Raw genomic sequence first — 16,447 nt, forward strand, 5'->3', positions numbered from 1 at the left:
AATATCTGATCAGCAGATTTCATAAGACATTAGGAATAATTAATTACCTTTGACCCAACGAAATAATTAAAAATTGACATTTGTTACCAGTTATCACAATTTCCTTCATTAATTCCAATTTCTTATTGTTCTCGCTGAATCAGAAATTAGTGCCTACATTATACACGTGTACCAATTGTATTTTACACCACGTTTGTTAACTATGTTTCTGTTTTACTTCATTTCAATTTCAAAAAAAAATAGATTTCAAATGTTACATTTCTTGTTCATTCTGTACCCACCCAAATAAATGAACCGTCCAATTACCTTAAAACAAATCAGTTCTTTAGAGTGAGGCGTAAATGCTCACTTTACCAGTTGTATTTTACCACCAATGTGGCAACAATGTGCCCTACTTTTGGCAACATATAAATGGGGTGTTCAACACAAAATGATTAATTTCGTGGTCTCTTCAGCTGGGAGCTTTCGAAATGATTTCTTCGACACATTTCTTGTCCAATGTGTTTCTTTCTTTGAAGAAATACGAAGGTGAGTTGTTATCAGTCGTCATTCGAGTGATTCACGCTTCCAAAAATTAGACCCGAGGACGTCATCGTGGCCCCTGATGTCTAGCCCGCTTCCAACTCTAGCGGTATGTCTGGTGTACATTTTTCTTGTAAAAGTGGGTAAGAGAAGCTTTCGAGAGATCATCATCAATCAGATCTTTTAGTTTGTTGGTCCAAAACTGATGCAAAATCGAAAATCCTTCAATTTGAGAGAAGTCCTAATCGGCTACAACTTCTTCCAAGTCGCCTTCAGCTCTTGGTTGTTCTATGAGGTGAGTCCCCAACGCACGAAAGTCCCAATTTAAGTTTTGTCAAGTTTTGCGCAAGCGGCTGGTTGACAGGGGAGTACAGCTTCCGGTGCCAACCCATCGATCTCTCGACCAATCCCAGAACGATACGAGTAAGTACCACACCCACACCTCCGTTCTTCTAGTTTTGCTCTTCCAGATGGTAAACGTGACGTGGTGGTACTACGTTTCCAAATTCACAGAACTGGTCGAAACCGTGAGTATGATATTTTGCCACTGGTATTCTAAACTCATCTAGGTATTTTTCATCATGCGCAAAAAATTTCACCAAGTCAACGCCTTGCACGTCTACCATCACGGAATAATGCCGCTGTCGGGGTGGCTCGCCGCGAGATACTACCCCGGTGAGTTATGCAACCCGCTAGACCCGGTTTAAAATTGTGCTTCTAGACGGTCACGGTACTTTCCCCGGACTTCTCAACACTTTCGTGCACATCGTAATGTACTCGTATTATTTGTTGAGCGCTTTTGGGCCAAGGATACAGAAGTACCTGTGGTGGAAGAAGTACCTGACGACGATGCAGATGGTTCAGTTTGTCGTAATCATGGTCCACGCTCTGCAGTTGTTCTTCGTCGACTGCAATTTTCCACGGATTTTCGTGTGGTACATGGGGCTCTTGGCCCTCAGCTTCTATTCGCTCTTCAGCAATTTTTACAGGACGGCCTACAGGGCGAGAAAATTGAAAAACTGACCCAAGTACCTCCGGGTACGTTCCTCGAGGAGCATGACTACGTACTATCAGTATTGAAAATTTAGTAGTAAAAGAGCAATGATATCATCGGGTCCAAAGGCTTTGGGGATGTTGTCAAAGGGTCAGAAGAGACCCGAAATGTTTACAATTGTATCCATTCTATTATTTTCCTATATCTTTTAATTTCTGTTGAAATAAAGAAGTAAAAAAATTAATTTGTCTTTTATTAAGTACCTATGTACAGTTGGTCGCAAAAAAACGGGAAACGAAAATTTTCCTAATGTAAATTTGGTTTTGGCCACTTGCCAGTTAAATGTCTACTTGACAGTACCTACCTATCAAATGATTTTTAAAAATGTCATTGAATTCTAACCTATCTCTCGTAAGAAGGTTTCACACTATGGAAAAATTGTAAAAATATGTCAATTTTATTCTGACAGTTCCCGTTTTTTTTTTTTGCAACCAACTGTACTGTCGCGAGCAATAAATTTTGGTCGTCAATGTCATTTCAAAATTTGGTTAGGTTGTCACAAATTTAAAAAATTTCCCTGCCTGATTATCCCCACGTCAACAAAGTGTCAAAAAATTGAGAAAAAAATGAGAATTAATGTCCTACAACATGATGATAGGTTATGATATTTACGACTGTTTTATAATGGAGCATTTTTGATTGTGTCAAAGAATGACCTTGACGATCAAAATTTATTGCTCGCGACTGTACCATGCAAAAACTTGAAAACAAATCTGACGATTAAATGAAAAAAAAAAATTCATAAAGAATTGCTTCAGTTCGTGTCGAATTGGATTAGATGTAGAGAACTGGTTATTAAAATCTTTCACTTTTTAACATGGAGCACACTTTTATAGAATAAAAGACATCTATGCTCACAGTTTTTATATATTACTGTGTCAAGCATGTTCTCTGCAATAAAACCGTTGAACTTGTACAAGGTGCAGCTAGATGTCGCCACCTAAAATCGAAGAACTGTCAACTTCTTTACTTATCAACTCCTGTCTTCTTCATTCTGTTGCTCATTTCCATTTCTGCAAACGAGAAAGTTGCCATAAAAGCACGAAACCTAATATAAATACAAATATAAAAGTGTTGTGGATTTTAAGAAATAAATTGATTTGTGAAGTTGGCTGCACTGTTCTTGCACATTCCATCTTGTTTACCAATTCAAAAACCTTCTCTAAGGCTGTGCAAGAGAGAGAGAGAGAGAGAGAGAGAGAGAAAATAAAAAATATGAATATAAAAAATATAATTATAGTACGTCAATAAAGTAAAAAACAGTCTGAAGTCTGTACAACTTACAAAGTGCAAAGAACTTAATTCCTGTATTCTTTTGTATAAATGATCTAATGCTTAAGTCACTTTTGATAATCTGACTTAGAGTGTATCGAATTGTAAATTACTTATCTTGAGGGTTCAGACGAGTACAAAACGTATTAAAATTGTAGTTTCTTGTACAAACGGATATTGCCGACGTCCTTTATGACGCAAGAGCAGATAAACATGAGTGCATCAGCGGATATAGAAATATTTCTGAAATTATATCTTCTCCGTCATTGCCAAAATTTGCATTCGACGTTGGCAACGTTTGGGTGGAAGGTCTGTGTCAATTGTAATGTCGCAAGAAATGTCAAAAGGGACAAAAAGGACACCACAGCCTTGGAACTGGTCGGATCTATCCCCTGTGGAAAATGCGTGGGATTCGAGTTTTTTGTTTTTTGTATGATGTCAAGGATTTTATACTTTACAATTATTGATGTTCGTTGTGTGACGTAACATGTTTGGAGAAGATGTAAATCCGAAACGTCGGTCGAAATAATTCGGTGAGAAAATGTGGGTTAGTGGTGCGAGGCTCGCATAAAAACCAGGAAATGAACACGTTTCACAAATTTATTTAAATTAAAAATATAAAACATTGAGCAAATACAAATTGCGTAACATATTTGTAACAAATATTACACCAATAGGTAACTAATATAATAAAATTACTGAAAAAGTTGCTTAAGGTGATACTTTTTCTGTATTCACTGAATACATCGTTACAAGCGTATGATTTTCCTAATGGACGCCAACAGATGGGCAAGACGAGTGCGCCACCACACACTGCGCTTGCCCAATCGTCCGATGAAATAAATTCCTTCTGATGCTCGACCGAGAGCCTTTCGAATCGGTCATCTGAGTAAAATTGTATTGCTCTTCGGTACTGACGTGTTACTCGCCACCTGTTATGCTCACCCCAAGTCTCGTTTAAATACTCTGTTTGTAAAACAGAATCTATGACTAGGTTAAGATACTTTTAACTGTCACTATGCTACGATAATATCATAAAATACGGATTGCACAGATGAGGTAAAGGGAAGATAGTGGGTGAGATACTCTGTCTAGATTATGACACTTGTCGTCCATTTCATTTTAGTCCTACTCTAACTCGTCCATGACTCGCGACCGACTTAAAGTAAGTCTAACTGCAACTGGTCCTCTACTATTTTACAATACAATAAATACAATTCCTTAAAAAAATCTAGAGTCCGCGTGCGCTAGTCCGTCTTGATGGGCTTCGACTTCTTCCTGTACGTCTGGTAGTAGAAGTGGGAGAAGAGGGCGAAGAAGATCGCCGAGTGGAGCAGCAGGAGGGCCCCGATGAACCTCGGGTATCCGCAGTCGGTGAAGAGCAACTGGGCCGAGTGAACGAACACCAGCGTGAATTGCAACTAAAATTCACAAAACATGAGCACATGTAAAATCGTTACGATCATTTCGACTATCAGTTCTGAAAGAGTGGTCGTGAAATGATTAGGCGACGATGGTGGTCGATACGGCGATACTCACCAGTTGGATGGTGGTGAGGTGCTTTTTCCACCACAAGTACTTTTGGTACTCGGGGCCCATCGCAGCCAGCATGTAGTACAGGTACATGATCACGTGCACCATGTTGTTGATCAGGTTGGAAAACGTGCCGTGACCACCTGGAACGAACAGAAATCAATTGCGCCACCGCATTTTTCTATTCCGCCGCACCGCCACGCACCAGTTGTGCAGAAAGTGAGCGGCATCTCCCGGTGAAATCATTCAATTAAATCCGTTGCATAACGGAGATTCTGGACCTCTTCTCTAATAATTCTGGACCGACGATATTTACGTTACTTGCACTTTCTAACCAGTTTCGTACGCCGAGTCGGCTTTTTTAAGTGTAAATGGCATGGTTGGCCAATCGTTAGACAATATCTGGTGGGGCAACACGTTTGATACTCGTATTGTTGCAATTCTTGTAGAAATCTACACTTGATAAAGTTTACGCGGATTTGCGCAACCAGAAAGGTCTTCTGCACAGAACCATCTCAGCTCGTCTGGATGGCAAATCCCCCGCGAAAACGACGCCTTCGCGGACAAATACCGCACGAATACTGGACCGAATACGCTAGGGCCAAGTGGGCCACCAGGTGACGCACCATCACCCGACAATGCGAGGAATTCGACCCGCGCCTCCACCATTTCACCGCCAGCAGACGAGTGTGGCGCAAGAAAGTGAAAATGAGAATTCAGGTTAACGGAGACTCAATTAAAGGTTCTAATTTGTAGAACACGAATCCATAATCCGCACAACACAGCATATCTTTACAAACTGTATCATTTAGAAAATGACATCTGACAACTGTATTTTTATTGTGCTGCATAATTTAATTACAAAGCTGAAAGGCTGACTCTTGAGATTTATCTGGTGTTGTAACCACAACAGCGTGATAATTCCAAGCATTTAATTTCATGGTTCGACTGTATCAATGGACTTTTAAGGTCACTGGCCCGAGCCTATAGCCCAGGGCCTGTATCACCACACGAGAATGTAGAGGTTACAGAAACCCACCGAACAATCAATAACACACCGAGAAAACTCTGCAATGTTTTCAATTTTCAATTTTACAAACGTCGGACATCACAGTTTTATACGTTCATGAACTTGCGCCGACTATCTATATTTTTCAACGTCTGTGACTGAATGCGTTGTATAAGAATTAGAAAAAACTGGTTGGGTTGCAATTTAATCTATCAAAATGTGATTGGATGGCGTCAGTTACGATTTGTTAATCCACGTTTTTGCATTCGAGCACCTAATTTACGAGAAATTCGTTCAAGGCGCTCTGATCTGGACCACTTCCATTAGGTCGAATTCCTATTGGTTATAATGTTCAATATGAGATGTCACCCAACTGTCAAGGGTGTAAAAATGTTGTTTTTGTGTTTGTCTGGTACGTTGGTGTTTTTGTCGGATGCGACCAGCCCTGGTGGTAAGTTGGCCACCTTGGCGACCCCTCTGTTCTGCGCGAACGAAAGAGCAAGGTTGTCAAATAATTAGAGAAAATTCATTTAACCCGTGTTCTCTTTATCGGAATCGTGTCAATGGCGATTGGGCAATGTTCGAAAGATAATTAAATTGCCCAATTTGAGAAAGAATCGACTGAAATGTGAGGTCGCGGAGTCTGAACTTGACGGGCCCCCCCGAGAAAAGCGCTGCCAGGACGGCGTTTCCTCGTCGTTTGTTTATCAGCCTTGACACAGATACTCGGTGATTTTTGACAGCTTACCTGCCAGGAATTTCACAAGAATCCACGTCTCCAAGGGCGTGAGGCTGTGGTGGTAGAGGTGGAGAAGCGTCACTTGGCTGTCCTTCTTGCGCAAGACGAAGAAGACGGTGTCGGCGAATTCCGTTAGCTTGGAAATGTAGTACCACCAGCACAAGTTGGCCATCTGCAAAAGAGCGCGTTCATCAAAGCGTCGATGCATATCCTCAAGGCTGGCTCATTTTTCGGAGGTCGCGAAGACCCTCAGACGCTATGTTTATGAGGTGAGCCACCTGTGACAGCGTTTCCGATGGAAACGACGAAAACAAGCACGCCCCACGTTGACACCCAGTGGTAATGAAACTGGGAGGTCGCCAGACGTGAAAAAGAGACAACAGGTGCAAGTGGTGGAGAGTTTGCAGTCAAGGGACTTTTAGACGACAATTTTTGGTGGGGTAGGACCCGTGAGGACATCCTGAGAACTTTCGCGATGCCCTTGATTCGGAAGTGATTACTGAACAATAGCCGAAGTTGAGGGTAATCAAAAACGAGTTTACCCAAGGAAAGTCGACCACAAAACACGATTCAATAACATTAACACTCTTATCGATAACAAAGAAAAAAACATGACTTACCACTAATGATGTGGTTACTACGATAAATCAAATAATAATTAGGAATGGTGCTTGTTATTCGTTGTAAAATAGAGGGAAAAAAATGGAAGGAAAGAACAGAAAAAAATGTTTTTCCAACATCGCTTATGAAAATGATACTTTCAACACTCAATTTAGTGAGAAAAATAGGCGTTTGCATCACTAGTGAGGAAAATTTAAATTGAGTGATGAAAGTATCATTTTTCATAAGCGAAAAAATAGTACGCACAATTCGTGATCAAAGTGCGATTTTTCAACTCGCAATACTATCCTCACTCGCTGGCGCTCGTGAGTATATCATGCATTGCTCGTTGAAAAATCAGGCACTTTCATCACTTATAGTGTAATCTACTATTTTGCATTTGATGAATTTTTACTTGCATTTTTGGCACTTCATTCGATATTCTACAGATATTTATTTCTACACTCGTACATTCGGGTTTAGCCCTCAGAACCTTCGCAGAAGCAACATTTTCAAAAAATGTATAGTCAAAGAATACTGCCGTTATATTGCAGGGATCGTGAAAGGGTTAAATAACTTGACAAAGAAGACAATGAACGTAAAGGAACAGGTCTTAAGCATTGGCCGTTGATTTGGAGATATGACAGGACTCCGCTAGTGATTTGATAAATAAAGCAGATAGTTCTGCTGTTTTGAACTACGACTTAAAATGTTGTAAACCGGCTTTGAATTAAAAAAAATCACATGGTCTGGACAGACCTGAGCTGTTGTTTACCATTAGGAAGTATTAAATAATACTTTGCGAAATCAAAGTCGAATTATCGAAGGCAAAGTGCAATATTACGCCCGGATTCTTGGACGACTATAATTAGATAAATCGATAAAATTGATATAAAACGGAATTATTTTACATTTTGATGGTCAAGTAATCCAAGATTTTCCAGTCGTCACTGTTAGCCAATCCATTTATTACAAAAATGAAGATTTTAATTTTTAATGTAGTTTTTAAGAGCCCCATATACAGGGTTATTCACGAGTAATAATGGGCCCGACAGAATAAAAAATGCAACCCACAATACATTTTCAAAAAAAGCCGGACATTTTAATTTCAGTAGCCAGCTTTTTCGGAAATGTAGTGTGGGTTGCATTTTTTATTCTGTCGGGCCCATTATTATTCCTGAAAAACCTTGTATTGTTGCTTATTTTCTTTTTTCCAGCTTCACTTCTTTATCTCAAGAAATTAACTTTTTCTTTATATCGTTATACTATACCATTTTCCTGGCACTGGTTCTTAGATTATAATTTATTAAAATAGTATATTATATTATTAGGAGCAAAAATGAAGTTTTACGTGCTGAGGGCAAAGCACACAAAACCATTTTTGCTTCTAATACTATTTTTTCTTCAAAATTATTGAAGAAATGTTAAGAAACCAGGAATTATTTTAAGGTAAGAAGTTTGGGTAGACTGATTAATTTAGCTCGTTTTGGAAAACCTTACTATGACTAGTATAAACAACGCTGTGTTGCTGTTTTGCAATTATGTTTCTTGATTAAATCTAATTTATTCACTTCTCTTTCAATATGTCAGATTAGGAAACGAATTTGTTAAAATTTGAGTTAGGAATTTCAAATAACTTAGCTAGTTTACTTTATGTGCCGCTCGTCAGCGGAGATAATAACTTTATATGCCGCTCGTCAGATACCATGGCAATGAAGCATTTATCAATCCAGCAGCATAATGTCATATTTTACGGACGTTTGAAGAAAAACACTTTTAAATAGCAAGAACATCAACTTCTGTCTTTGATTATTGTGTCAGTATCACACTTCAGAAACATCATTTTCTAGAAGTTTTCTAAAATTCCTTCTTTATTTTTAAAATTTAGTTTGTTATTTCTGGGGCAATCTATAACTAACAGCAACTATTTTTTACTTAATTTGCATTGTTTACTTAATATTCTTTACACCTGTTGGATTGATTAAAGTTCAAAAAAACTTCTTAGAATCAAGCTCGAATTTCTCTCGAATTTTGCAATTTAGCATTTTTTCCCCGGAGATGGTTTTAGTATTTTTAGAATGTTCAATTATGTTTGAATTATCTTTGAGTTTTTTGAAACCATAATTATAGTCGAGCCTCTAGGAGTTTAGGACCATTGACTCCTATATACGTCAATGGGAATTTGTAAACAAAATTACAGAGGAAAAGTTGTTAACAAACGTGTTTAAATCTGAATAACAGTTCAGCGTGTGAAACAGTTGTGAGAGACAGAAAACAAATTAGACTTGCAAAAATAAAAAAGAAAACAAACCAATAAGCACCAGTGCAAAATGACTTTGGGTTTATTTAGACGAGTTATGTAAATGACAGTTATTCCCTAAGTATGGTAATGTTTACCGTGAAGGTACAGATGGTAGGAGAAATGTTGCAACACGTTTACAGAGAAGCATTTAAAAACTAGATTTTACAAGATATAAATATTCATCAGATGGTGTGAGTGAGCACATGGTCGAAATGAGACAAAACAGACAGAAACAGAAGAAACAATGAATGGGTCGGTTCTGGTGAAATTGAGCAGACAGCACGAACTTGTCGGGACAAGAGGGTTCCTGGGTACTCACCCTTAGGGCCTTTTGGTTGTTTGAATAGTCTACGGGTTGGCACTTGTAGCTGTAGTCCCAGAACCAGCCGCTCATAAGATGCTGAAAAAAGAAGCCTTCTTTAAAGCGTGTTCAAGATCGTCACGACTTTCTCCGTGCGTCCTTCGGAACGGCGTAACCTTGCAAGGCAACGAACGTCCTTGCGGAGAAAGTCGTCGGAAGAAAGAAAATGGCACCTGTCAACGGCACTTGTTACATGACCTTTAGCTCGCCGTCATATAACGGTCGAGTGGCACGGACACGGGTTCAAGGCGAGCTTCGCTGATGATTGATCGAAATGCAACTGCAAATTACCTCGTAAAGCATGAGGAGGCTGTAGAAGACTTGGGCGCCGTTGTATGCTATGAGAACTTCGCGGAGCTTGAAGGGCTTCCTGTTGGCCATCAGTCGCGGTCCCAGGATCAGGATAACGTACAAGTAGGTCACCACCATCATTATGGTGGGCACCGGACTCTGCATCAACGGCCAGTCTGACGTCCGAGGATCTGCCAAACACAAATGTCAACAGTGCGAACCCCGAAAGGCGGAATCACTCACCGCTTATCCTGTCCAGGATGGTGTGGTATCTGTCGAAGGCCATACGCACAAGCCCTACCATCTCCTGAAATTTGAAGAATGTCAGCTGAAAGGCAAGGTGAACAGCTTCAGCAGAATTTCATTCAGAGGCACCAAAACAACCCGACAGAGTGGGCTTCCAGGAGTTGAACGCAAGCAGAAGGTGTCAGTTCAAGAAATTTAAATATTTCTGGCGCAATTCGCGAAAATTGTTGCAGGAATTTCGGATTGCAGGAATTGTCCGAGTGATTTGAACGAGCGGTCAGGCAAGCGGCGTTGTTTACGAAACGCTTTGCAGGATCTGGACAATCTTATTGTCAGCGTCCAACCAGACCGGGAAATTACACAAATTAGTCATCATCTCAATGCACGAATTGCGTAACTACGCAACCAATTATAAATGTAGTAAGCAGGAATTTGGCCAGGCCAATTTGTGACTGGTAGACACGTGTAAAGCGCTGGCTAAAAAAGAAATGTCTGACTGGATTCCCATTGAAGATGGAAAACTCAAGGCTGAGGAGTTGGTCTAGGAGGATGTGGACTCTGGATTGGAAGAGTAAACAGCGTATTTCCCCCGAGAATCGTGAATTCCGACCGCGTCTAGAGCAATTGAAAAGTAGCTCACAGCCATAAAATATTACTATGAAACCGCGTTGTGCAAGAAAGAAATTATATAAAACGAATTGCTAAACAAGTCCTTAGGGAAATATTTTCGTGGCGGCAAGGCCGCCAATTTCTCTTTTCGATTCGGAATTTTCAAGAGTTTTGTCAGCCTTGTGCGATCGTAATCAAAATGAACGAACAAAATTTCGGCAACTAGGAAAGCCTACTCCTTCAGCCTCGACTTAATTGGTGTTGCAATAAATAAGAATCTACTTGGTGACATGATTAACATTTCGGAAAAGTTAGAACGAGGTCGCCGCTTGAGGAAGTGCGAATTTTCGTATCGATCTACCGCGACATGACATAACTCTCGAATTTATCTCTTGATCGAACCTCGAGTTTTTGCGCAGAGCTGGAATTCTGGCCAATCCTGCAAATCATCACTGTCTTGGCGGCGATCGAGCTGAATCATAGCTTTTAATACGGTTCAATTAGCAGCTTTGCGGGATTTTCTAATGAACTAATTAATCCTTCTGGAAACATGCTAATAACACGTATCTGTCATCTGCGACGAGAGCAAACCATTCATTTGTGCGCGGATCGTTAGAAATAATTGGACCAGTCTGCTTTAAAAAATTACAATCGGGAGGTAATTGCAGGGGAACGTCTCCTGCTGACGTCAATCTTGCGACGAAGTCGGGTCCAGAAGACCCGAACGAAGATTCCACGGTGAACGAATTGTGAATCCCAGAAGATTCTACCTCCCGGCAGTGTATTGTGACTCGTCCAGATTTAAATTCTCTTGCGTAACTTTTGCTCAGGTGCTAACAACACTTAATTAATTCTGCTAATGTTTCTTTCGCGCTTTTGTCACACAATAAGTCCCTGATTTGGTCAAGGATTAATTCTTTGTGTCAAGACAAGTTACGATTCCTTAATAGGCATTCGGGGAATCACTTCGGTGATAAATTTAATGAAGAGAACTGCTGATTAAACGCGTGTTAAAAACCAATTAGGGACGGCCAAGAAGGACGGGAATTTTCCATAAATCCCAGATTTTGATCACTTTCTCAACTGACCTTCCCTAACAGCTTCTCCATTGTGTTTCAAGGGTCCCTCGCCAAAAACAACTTGCAGGCGCTTCCGTCTTGGCCAAATGCCGTCTTTAAAACAAGTGGGCCAACAAGGTCGCAAAATCGATCGTTCATATTGTTCGACAAGAGGTTGCTCGGTTCTTCCTTGTTTTGGGCCAAATTTGGCGCCGCGAGCCTTGGCTTTGACTAATTCGCGACGGCCGTGAGACTGGAATGCGAATTATTGTTTTTGTGGATTTTCAAATTTCGAAAGGATACAGTGCTTGTGTTAATGTAGGTCATGTTTTTCAAAAAAACACTAAAATGTCATCACTAATGCGGTCTACTCAACCGGTTGGTTATTCAAATGAGGCGAACGGAAGATGAAGAAATTTGTTAGAAAATTTGAGAAAATTCATTGAATGTGACTTATTTATGGGTTCGTTGTTTGGTATGATTTGCATGATTCAGGTGTTGCCTTTTTTACTGAATTGAATTTCATGAGGTTCATTCGCTTGTAGTAAACCGGTTGTGCTGGGAATTCCTTCGTCTACTATACTCGAACCAATAAACAAGATCTAATCTACCAGCGTTTTTTGCAGCCTATTCTATGTATTTCCCATTTTTTAACACATTTCTTGCGCAACTTCAACGTAATGTATTGTTGCCCTTTGTCCTATCATTTTTTATGACAACCAAACCTGTCACAAATTTGCAGACGCGTCTTTTGGTTTGACTTGGCAAAAACAAAGAAATAGGAAGCGTTGCTCAATTGCTTGGTGACCTCTTGCAAAAAGGGTGCTAATTTAATGAAGATAAATAATTTAATTTAATTGCTTAAATGTTCTTAGGTGAAATCTGTAGCAAATTAAAGACCAAGTTCAGTGGTGTAACTGATACGCAACAGTGTGTGCCAATAGTTGATGTCAAGGGTATGGATTTTGTGGTGCAAGAGATTTTTCCCAAGTCTTCTGCTTCACTTTCCAAATTGTTGTAATTTGCTAATTAACAAACACATTGTCTAATTGGACAAAGTACTGTAAAGCGTAACTGGATCATACTGACATGCAAAATGGAGAGTTTCCTTACAAGATTAGGCGAAAAATGAAAGCGCGACGTTTTTGGCAAAGATTTATTGTTTTGAAGAAATGCAGGCAAAACTGCATTAAGGATTCTTCTATTTGGCCTTTAACTAGAGACTTGTACAATAGAAACCGGTTCTGGTTCCAAACTAGGAAAAAATATCTGAATCGAACACACGTTGATTTGCAAGAATGTAACCAATAGGAAAATTTTTGACCAAGTCGTCAGGTTGATGAAATTTCTTTCTTCAGAAACCATTCATTCACCTTCTAATTTGAAAATTTACTCTTGGGATGTCAAAAGGTATCGACTAGAAGAACATAGACCCATTTGGCTCAACTGTGATCTCGATTTCAAATTTTGTACAGAACAATTACAGATCCGGTGTAATTGTGAGTCGATTGGCAGTTGACATTTGCCACTTTTTATGGTTCTTTACCAAGCCGTAAAAATGTTTACAACCATTTGGTACCGACTACACCCTTGACACAGAACCATTTTTACAATCAATAAAAAGATGAGCAAACTTTACGAGTACCACTGGAAGTACAGCTTGACAAAAACAGCTTGGCACATGAAATGCGCAGAAGAGGGAACGAGAGAGTGTCTGTAAGACAAGGATATGGCTAATTTTTCGCCCGTTTACTCGATCTAAACACCTCGACACACAACAAACAAGTGCGAAGGGCTAGTGGGTCCACTACGCATCCACCAGCCATGTGCCAAGCTATTTTTGTAGAGCTGTACTACAATTCAGTAAAAATTTTGGTTTTTGTCGTCAAAATTACTCAAAATTGTTATCCTTGATAAACTACGAGTATCTTAACGAGGAGAAAAATTTACAGAGAACAAAACTGTTGTCGTGTTAATTGTTGTACTATTATATGAAAATGATGCGTGCCTGTTGTAATGTATTATAGTTTATAGTTCACGGCCACTAATCTCGATGTTTTCCTCTTTCGTATTCACGCACAAAGAAATACGGGAATTTTGTAAAATATTCTCAGCTGCCAACGCTTCCAGAAATATGAAAACATTTCAAAACCAAGCAAATAACGAATGACAGAATTTGATTCAAAATTTTTTGAATAATTTTAGTCCAAAATAATTGATTGGACGTTGCGGTACTCAAAATCAGGAAAAGAAATTTTTGTGAATTTTGACTGAACCGTAAAGTTATTCTTGAAAGTTGAAACATAAAAGGTGTAAGACTATAAATCCCTCCATTTTATCTGCAGATCTCAATGTCAATGTTACAACAGCAAAATAGTATTCCTGGAACACGGTTGCAAACTTGTAGATAAGTTTTTGGATGATTGTATGGTGTTTTTCACGGAGGATAGAGTAGCAGTGCTGTAATTGATAGAGGCAATGGGGCAACCTCGAGACGGTGCTTTAATAACAGCCCAGATCGAACCACACGAGTGGAAAATTTCCCCAGGTCAGGATTTCCGTCGGAGCAAAAATCCCGTTTGGAGGGAAAGTGAACAAGAGCGGAGCAAAGAGCGACCCTTGCGTTCACAAGAATTAGTTGATTACGGTAATAAAGTTAATCGTGGGCGGTGCGACAACATGAATACATTTAAGATACAGCATGTCATAATACAATAATGACGGGGAGCGTAATAATAACAATGAGAGACGTAACAAATTAGTTTAAATTCCACGTAAAAACAATAGTCGTGGTTTTAACTAACAGTTACGCTTCCACAGTCCAGCAGTTTCGGTTCCATTTCACAGTTTCGCCAACGCTCGCATTTCGGACTTGATCGCGCCGCCTCCAATTGGTGCCGGCGGCGGCCAATGGGCGATTTTTTTCGCGCCATTGGTCGTCGACGGTGCCTGCTCGGAATAGCAAAACGGTCGTGACAAGTGTACTCGAGATAAAAAGCGCGGCACAGCACAGGTCGCCTGTCCGAGATTAATCTGGGTCGGTTATATAACGCGCTTTCGATATTGCCTTAGTTCGGCGGCGGCCCGGGGTGCGCCGCCCGCGACCCTCTTCTATGCGCACCGAGAGGGATGGCGGGTCGCGTTTGGGCCGTGCGACACCGCCGGCGGCCAAACGAGATAGATCCGTGGAACACTTTCACTTTCGTCTTGTTGCAACTCGGCTGAAATGCCACTCATTTCGAAGTTATTTTGTTTACGATAGGTTGCCAATCGACCGAGTTTATGTAACCCGGGGCCCATTCTACTTACTGTGTTGTTCATTTCGGGATGGGGCGTTTGGTGGGCTCCTGTTGATACAAGTTCGATGGATTCCGGGGCAGGCACTGATCACCTAGAGCACTGGTCCTCACCGAACATTTATCGCACTGAGTCTCACTCAAAATCGGAAATCGGCGGCGACGAAGTGTCCACAACAAACTGCCAGCGCCATATACCCACCTTTTGCAAATTGCTTAAAAGTAAATAAAATACGAAAGGTTCCCCCACCCGGAGCGCTCCGAAGAAAAAAATTTCTGCCGACCGGACTTTGAATGGAACTGGCGGGGAGGAAAAAAATTTGGCTGCCGAAAGGGAGGGGACGCCGGCTGTCCCAGCGCCCCCTCCTTCGCGGTACCGCTCGAGACCCTTTTCCCCCACAATGCCACAACTTCCCTCCCAGCGGAAGTGCGTTTGATGCGCTAAGATGTTGACATTAATTGATCACTTGACGCAAACAATCGCGCGAGCTTCACCCTGGGTTTTTTCCCAGCGCAAAACAAAAAGTACACGGACAACCCTGAACTCGGGGAGCTATTTCCTCGATGTAAATCACCGTGCTTTACCTTCAAGCCTACCAAATCTGACACCTTGGTATTTTCGGATTTATTGCCGTTTTGAACACGCGTTCGCGTGTTTATAGGCGCGGTGCGTTAAACAGGAATTCATCAAGGAACTGTTTTGGACCCCCGCTTATTCCATGGTCGCAACTTTTTCCAATAAAATCTGCATAACTGCGAAAACTGAATCACAATATTGCGTTTTAAAACCGTAACATATCATCATTCTGATACAACTTGACGTCCTTTAACTCCTACCTCAATAATTATTTCCTTTTTCTTTACTATCCACCTTTTCAGTAAGTACACTTTGCTCTCTACACCACAAGAAACCAACGCGGAAGTGGAAAGTACTCGTCCAACAAAAAAAAACAAGAAAACCGTCTCAAATTATCTACAAGTACTACTAATGGTAGTACTAGTACTCATTACTACTATTTTTATTATAATTAAATCATGTTGTCCTTCTACAACATTTTTGTTTGTATTCTGCATGTTTGAATAATGTTTTTTTTTTAAACCTCAGTACCCCTTGTACTGGTACTTCATCCGAACCACCAGGTACCACTGTATTCTATTTGTCGCTTCAATTTTGGCCAAGCAGTACCACACAAAATCTAACCACCTGTTTCTATATTTAGATCTATTTCGGATAACCTCGGTACTACCGCATTCGAGCGAAGCTGCACCGACGCACAGTGCAACGACTTTTGGCATTTTGGCGACGAGCGTACTTTGCTCTACTGACATTTGCTGCCAGATCCGACCTGATTTTGCCGGAGTACTGCTCGATGGGTACCACCCTCAACACATCTTCTCCCGTTTGAATCCTCCCGATGTTGGACCCGACCTGGTTTTTCCCATTTGAACCCTCCTCGTTCTGACTGGTACTGGTACCACCCCCAATTGGGCCAATCCGGATTCTGCTCAGTCTCCAGTTGGCGCGACTCTCCTCTCAGTTGAGTCATTGTGTTCG

General features: G+C 40.7%; 2 protein-coding genes across 4 annotated transcripts; one reads left to right on the plus strand and one right to left on the minus strand.

The window, feature by feature from the left end:
• Positions 1–393: 393 nt before the first annotated feature.
• Positions 394–1,760, plus strand: LOC138126968 (very long chain fatty acid elongase AAEL008004-like). 2 transcript variants are annotated; one of them, XM_069042812.1, is made up of 7 exons: positions 394–528; positions 579–661; positions 710–817; positions 862–945; positions 993–1,049; positions 1,092–1,197; positions 1,244–1,760. In XM_069042812.1, exons 1-7 carry the CDS (start codon positions 471–473, stop codon positions 1,543–1,545), a joined length of 798 nt encoding a protein of 265 aa, XP_068898913.1. In that variant the 5' UTR covers positions 394–470; the 3' UTR covers positions 1,546–1,760. The 2 variants fall into 2 exon arrangements, with proteins under 2 accessions (XP_068898913.1, XP_068898914.1); XM_069042813.1 differs by having other exon boundaries at positions 579–655.
• Positions 1,761–3,434: 1,674 nt separating this feature from the next.
• On the minus strand, positions 3,435–15,145 carry LOC138125694 (very long chain fatty acid elongase AAEL008004-like). 2 transcript variants are annotated; one of them, XM_069041143.1, is made up of 7 exons: positions 14,906–15,145; positions 9,927–10,011; positions 9,684–9,874; positions 9,351–9,431; positions 6,139–6,301; positions 4,388–4,524; positions 3,435–4,269 (listed from the first exon to the last, which is right to left on the minus strand). In XM_069041143.1, exons 1-7 carry the CDS (start codon positions 14,915–14,917, stop codon positions 4,096–4,098), a joined length of 843 nt encoding a protein of 280 aa, XP_068897244.1. In that variant the 5' UTR covers positions 14,918–15,145; the 3' UTR covers positions 3,435–4,095. The 2 variants fall into 2 exon arrangements, with proteins under 2 accessions (XP_068897244.1, XP_068897245.1); XM_069041144.1 differs by having other exon boundaries at positions 9,927–9,990; positions 14,906–15,140.
• Positions 15,146–16,447: the final 1,302 nt, after the last annotated feature.

Source organism: Tenebrio molitor, chromosome 3 (genome assembly GCF_963966145.1).
Source record: "Tenebrio molitor chromosome 3, icTenMoli1.1, whole genome shotgun sequence".
In the NCBI taxonomy this organism is placed as follows: domain Eukaryota; kingdom Metazoa; phylum Arthropoda; class Insecta; order Coleoptera; family Tenebrionidae; genus Tenebrio; species Tenebrio molitor.

Bases quoted from the DNA above. Each gene is read 5' to 3' on its own strand.
- LOC138126968 (XM_069042812.1), top strand. From the start codon at position 471: ATGATTTCTTCGACACATTTCTTGTCCAATGTGTTTCTTTCTTTGAAG. The intron at 529-578 runs GTGAGTTGTTAT...TCCAAAAATTAG, and splicing joins TTCTTTGAAGAAATACGAAG to ACCCGAGGACGTCATCGTGG. The intron at 946-992 runs GTAAGTACCACA...TTGCTCTTCCAG, and splicing joins CCAATCCCAGAACGATACGA to ATGGTAAACGTGACGTGGTG.
- LOC138125694 (XM_069041143.1), bottom strand. The intron at 9,432-9,683 runs GTAATTTGCAGT...TTCTTTTTTCAG, and splicing joins GCCTCCTCATGCTTTACGAG to CATCTTATGAGCGGCTGGTT. The intron at 4,270-4,387 runs GTGAGTATCGCC...TGTGAATTTTAG, and splicing joins ACCTCACCACCATCCAACTG to TTGCAATTCACGCTGGTGTT.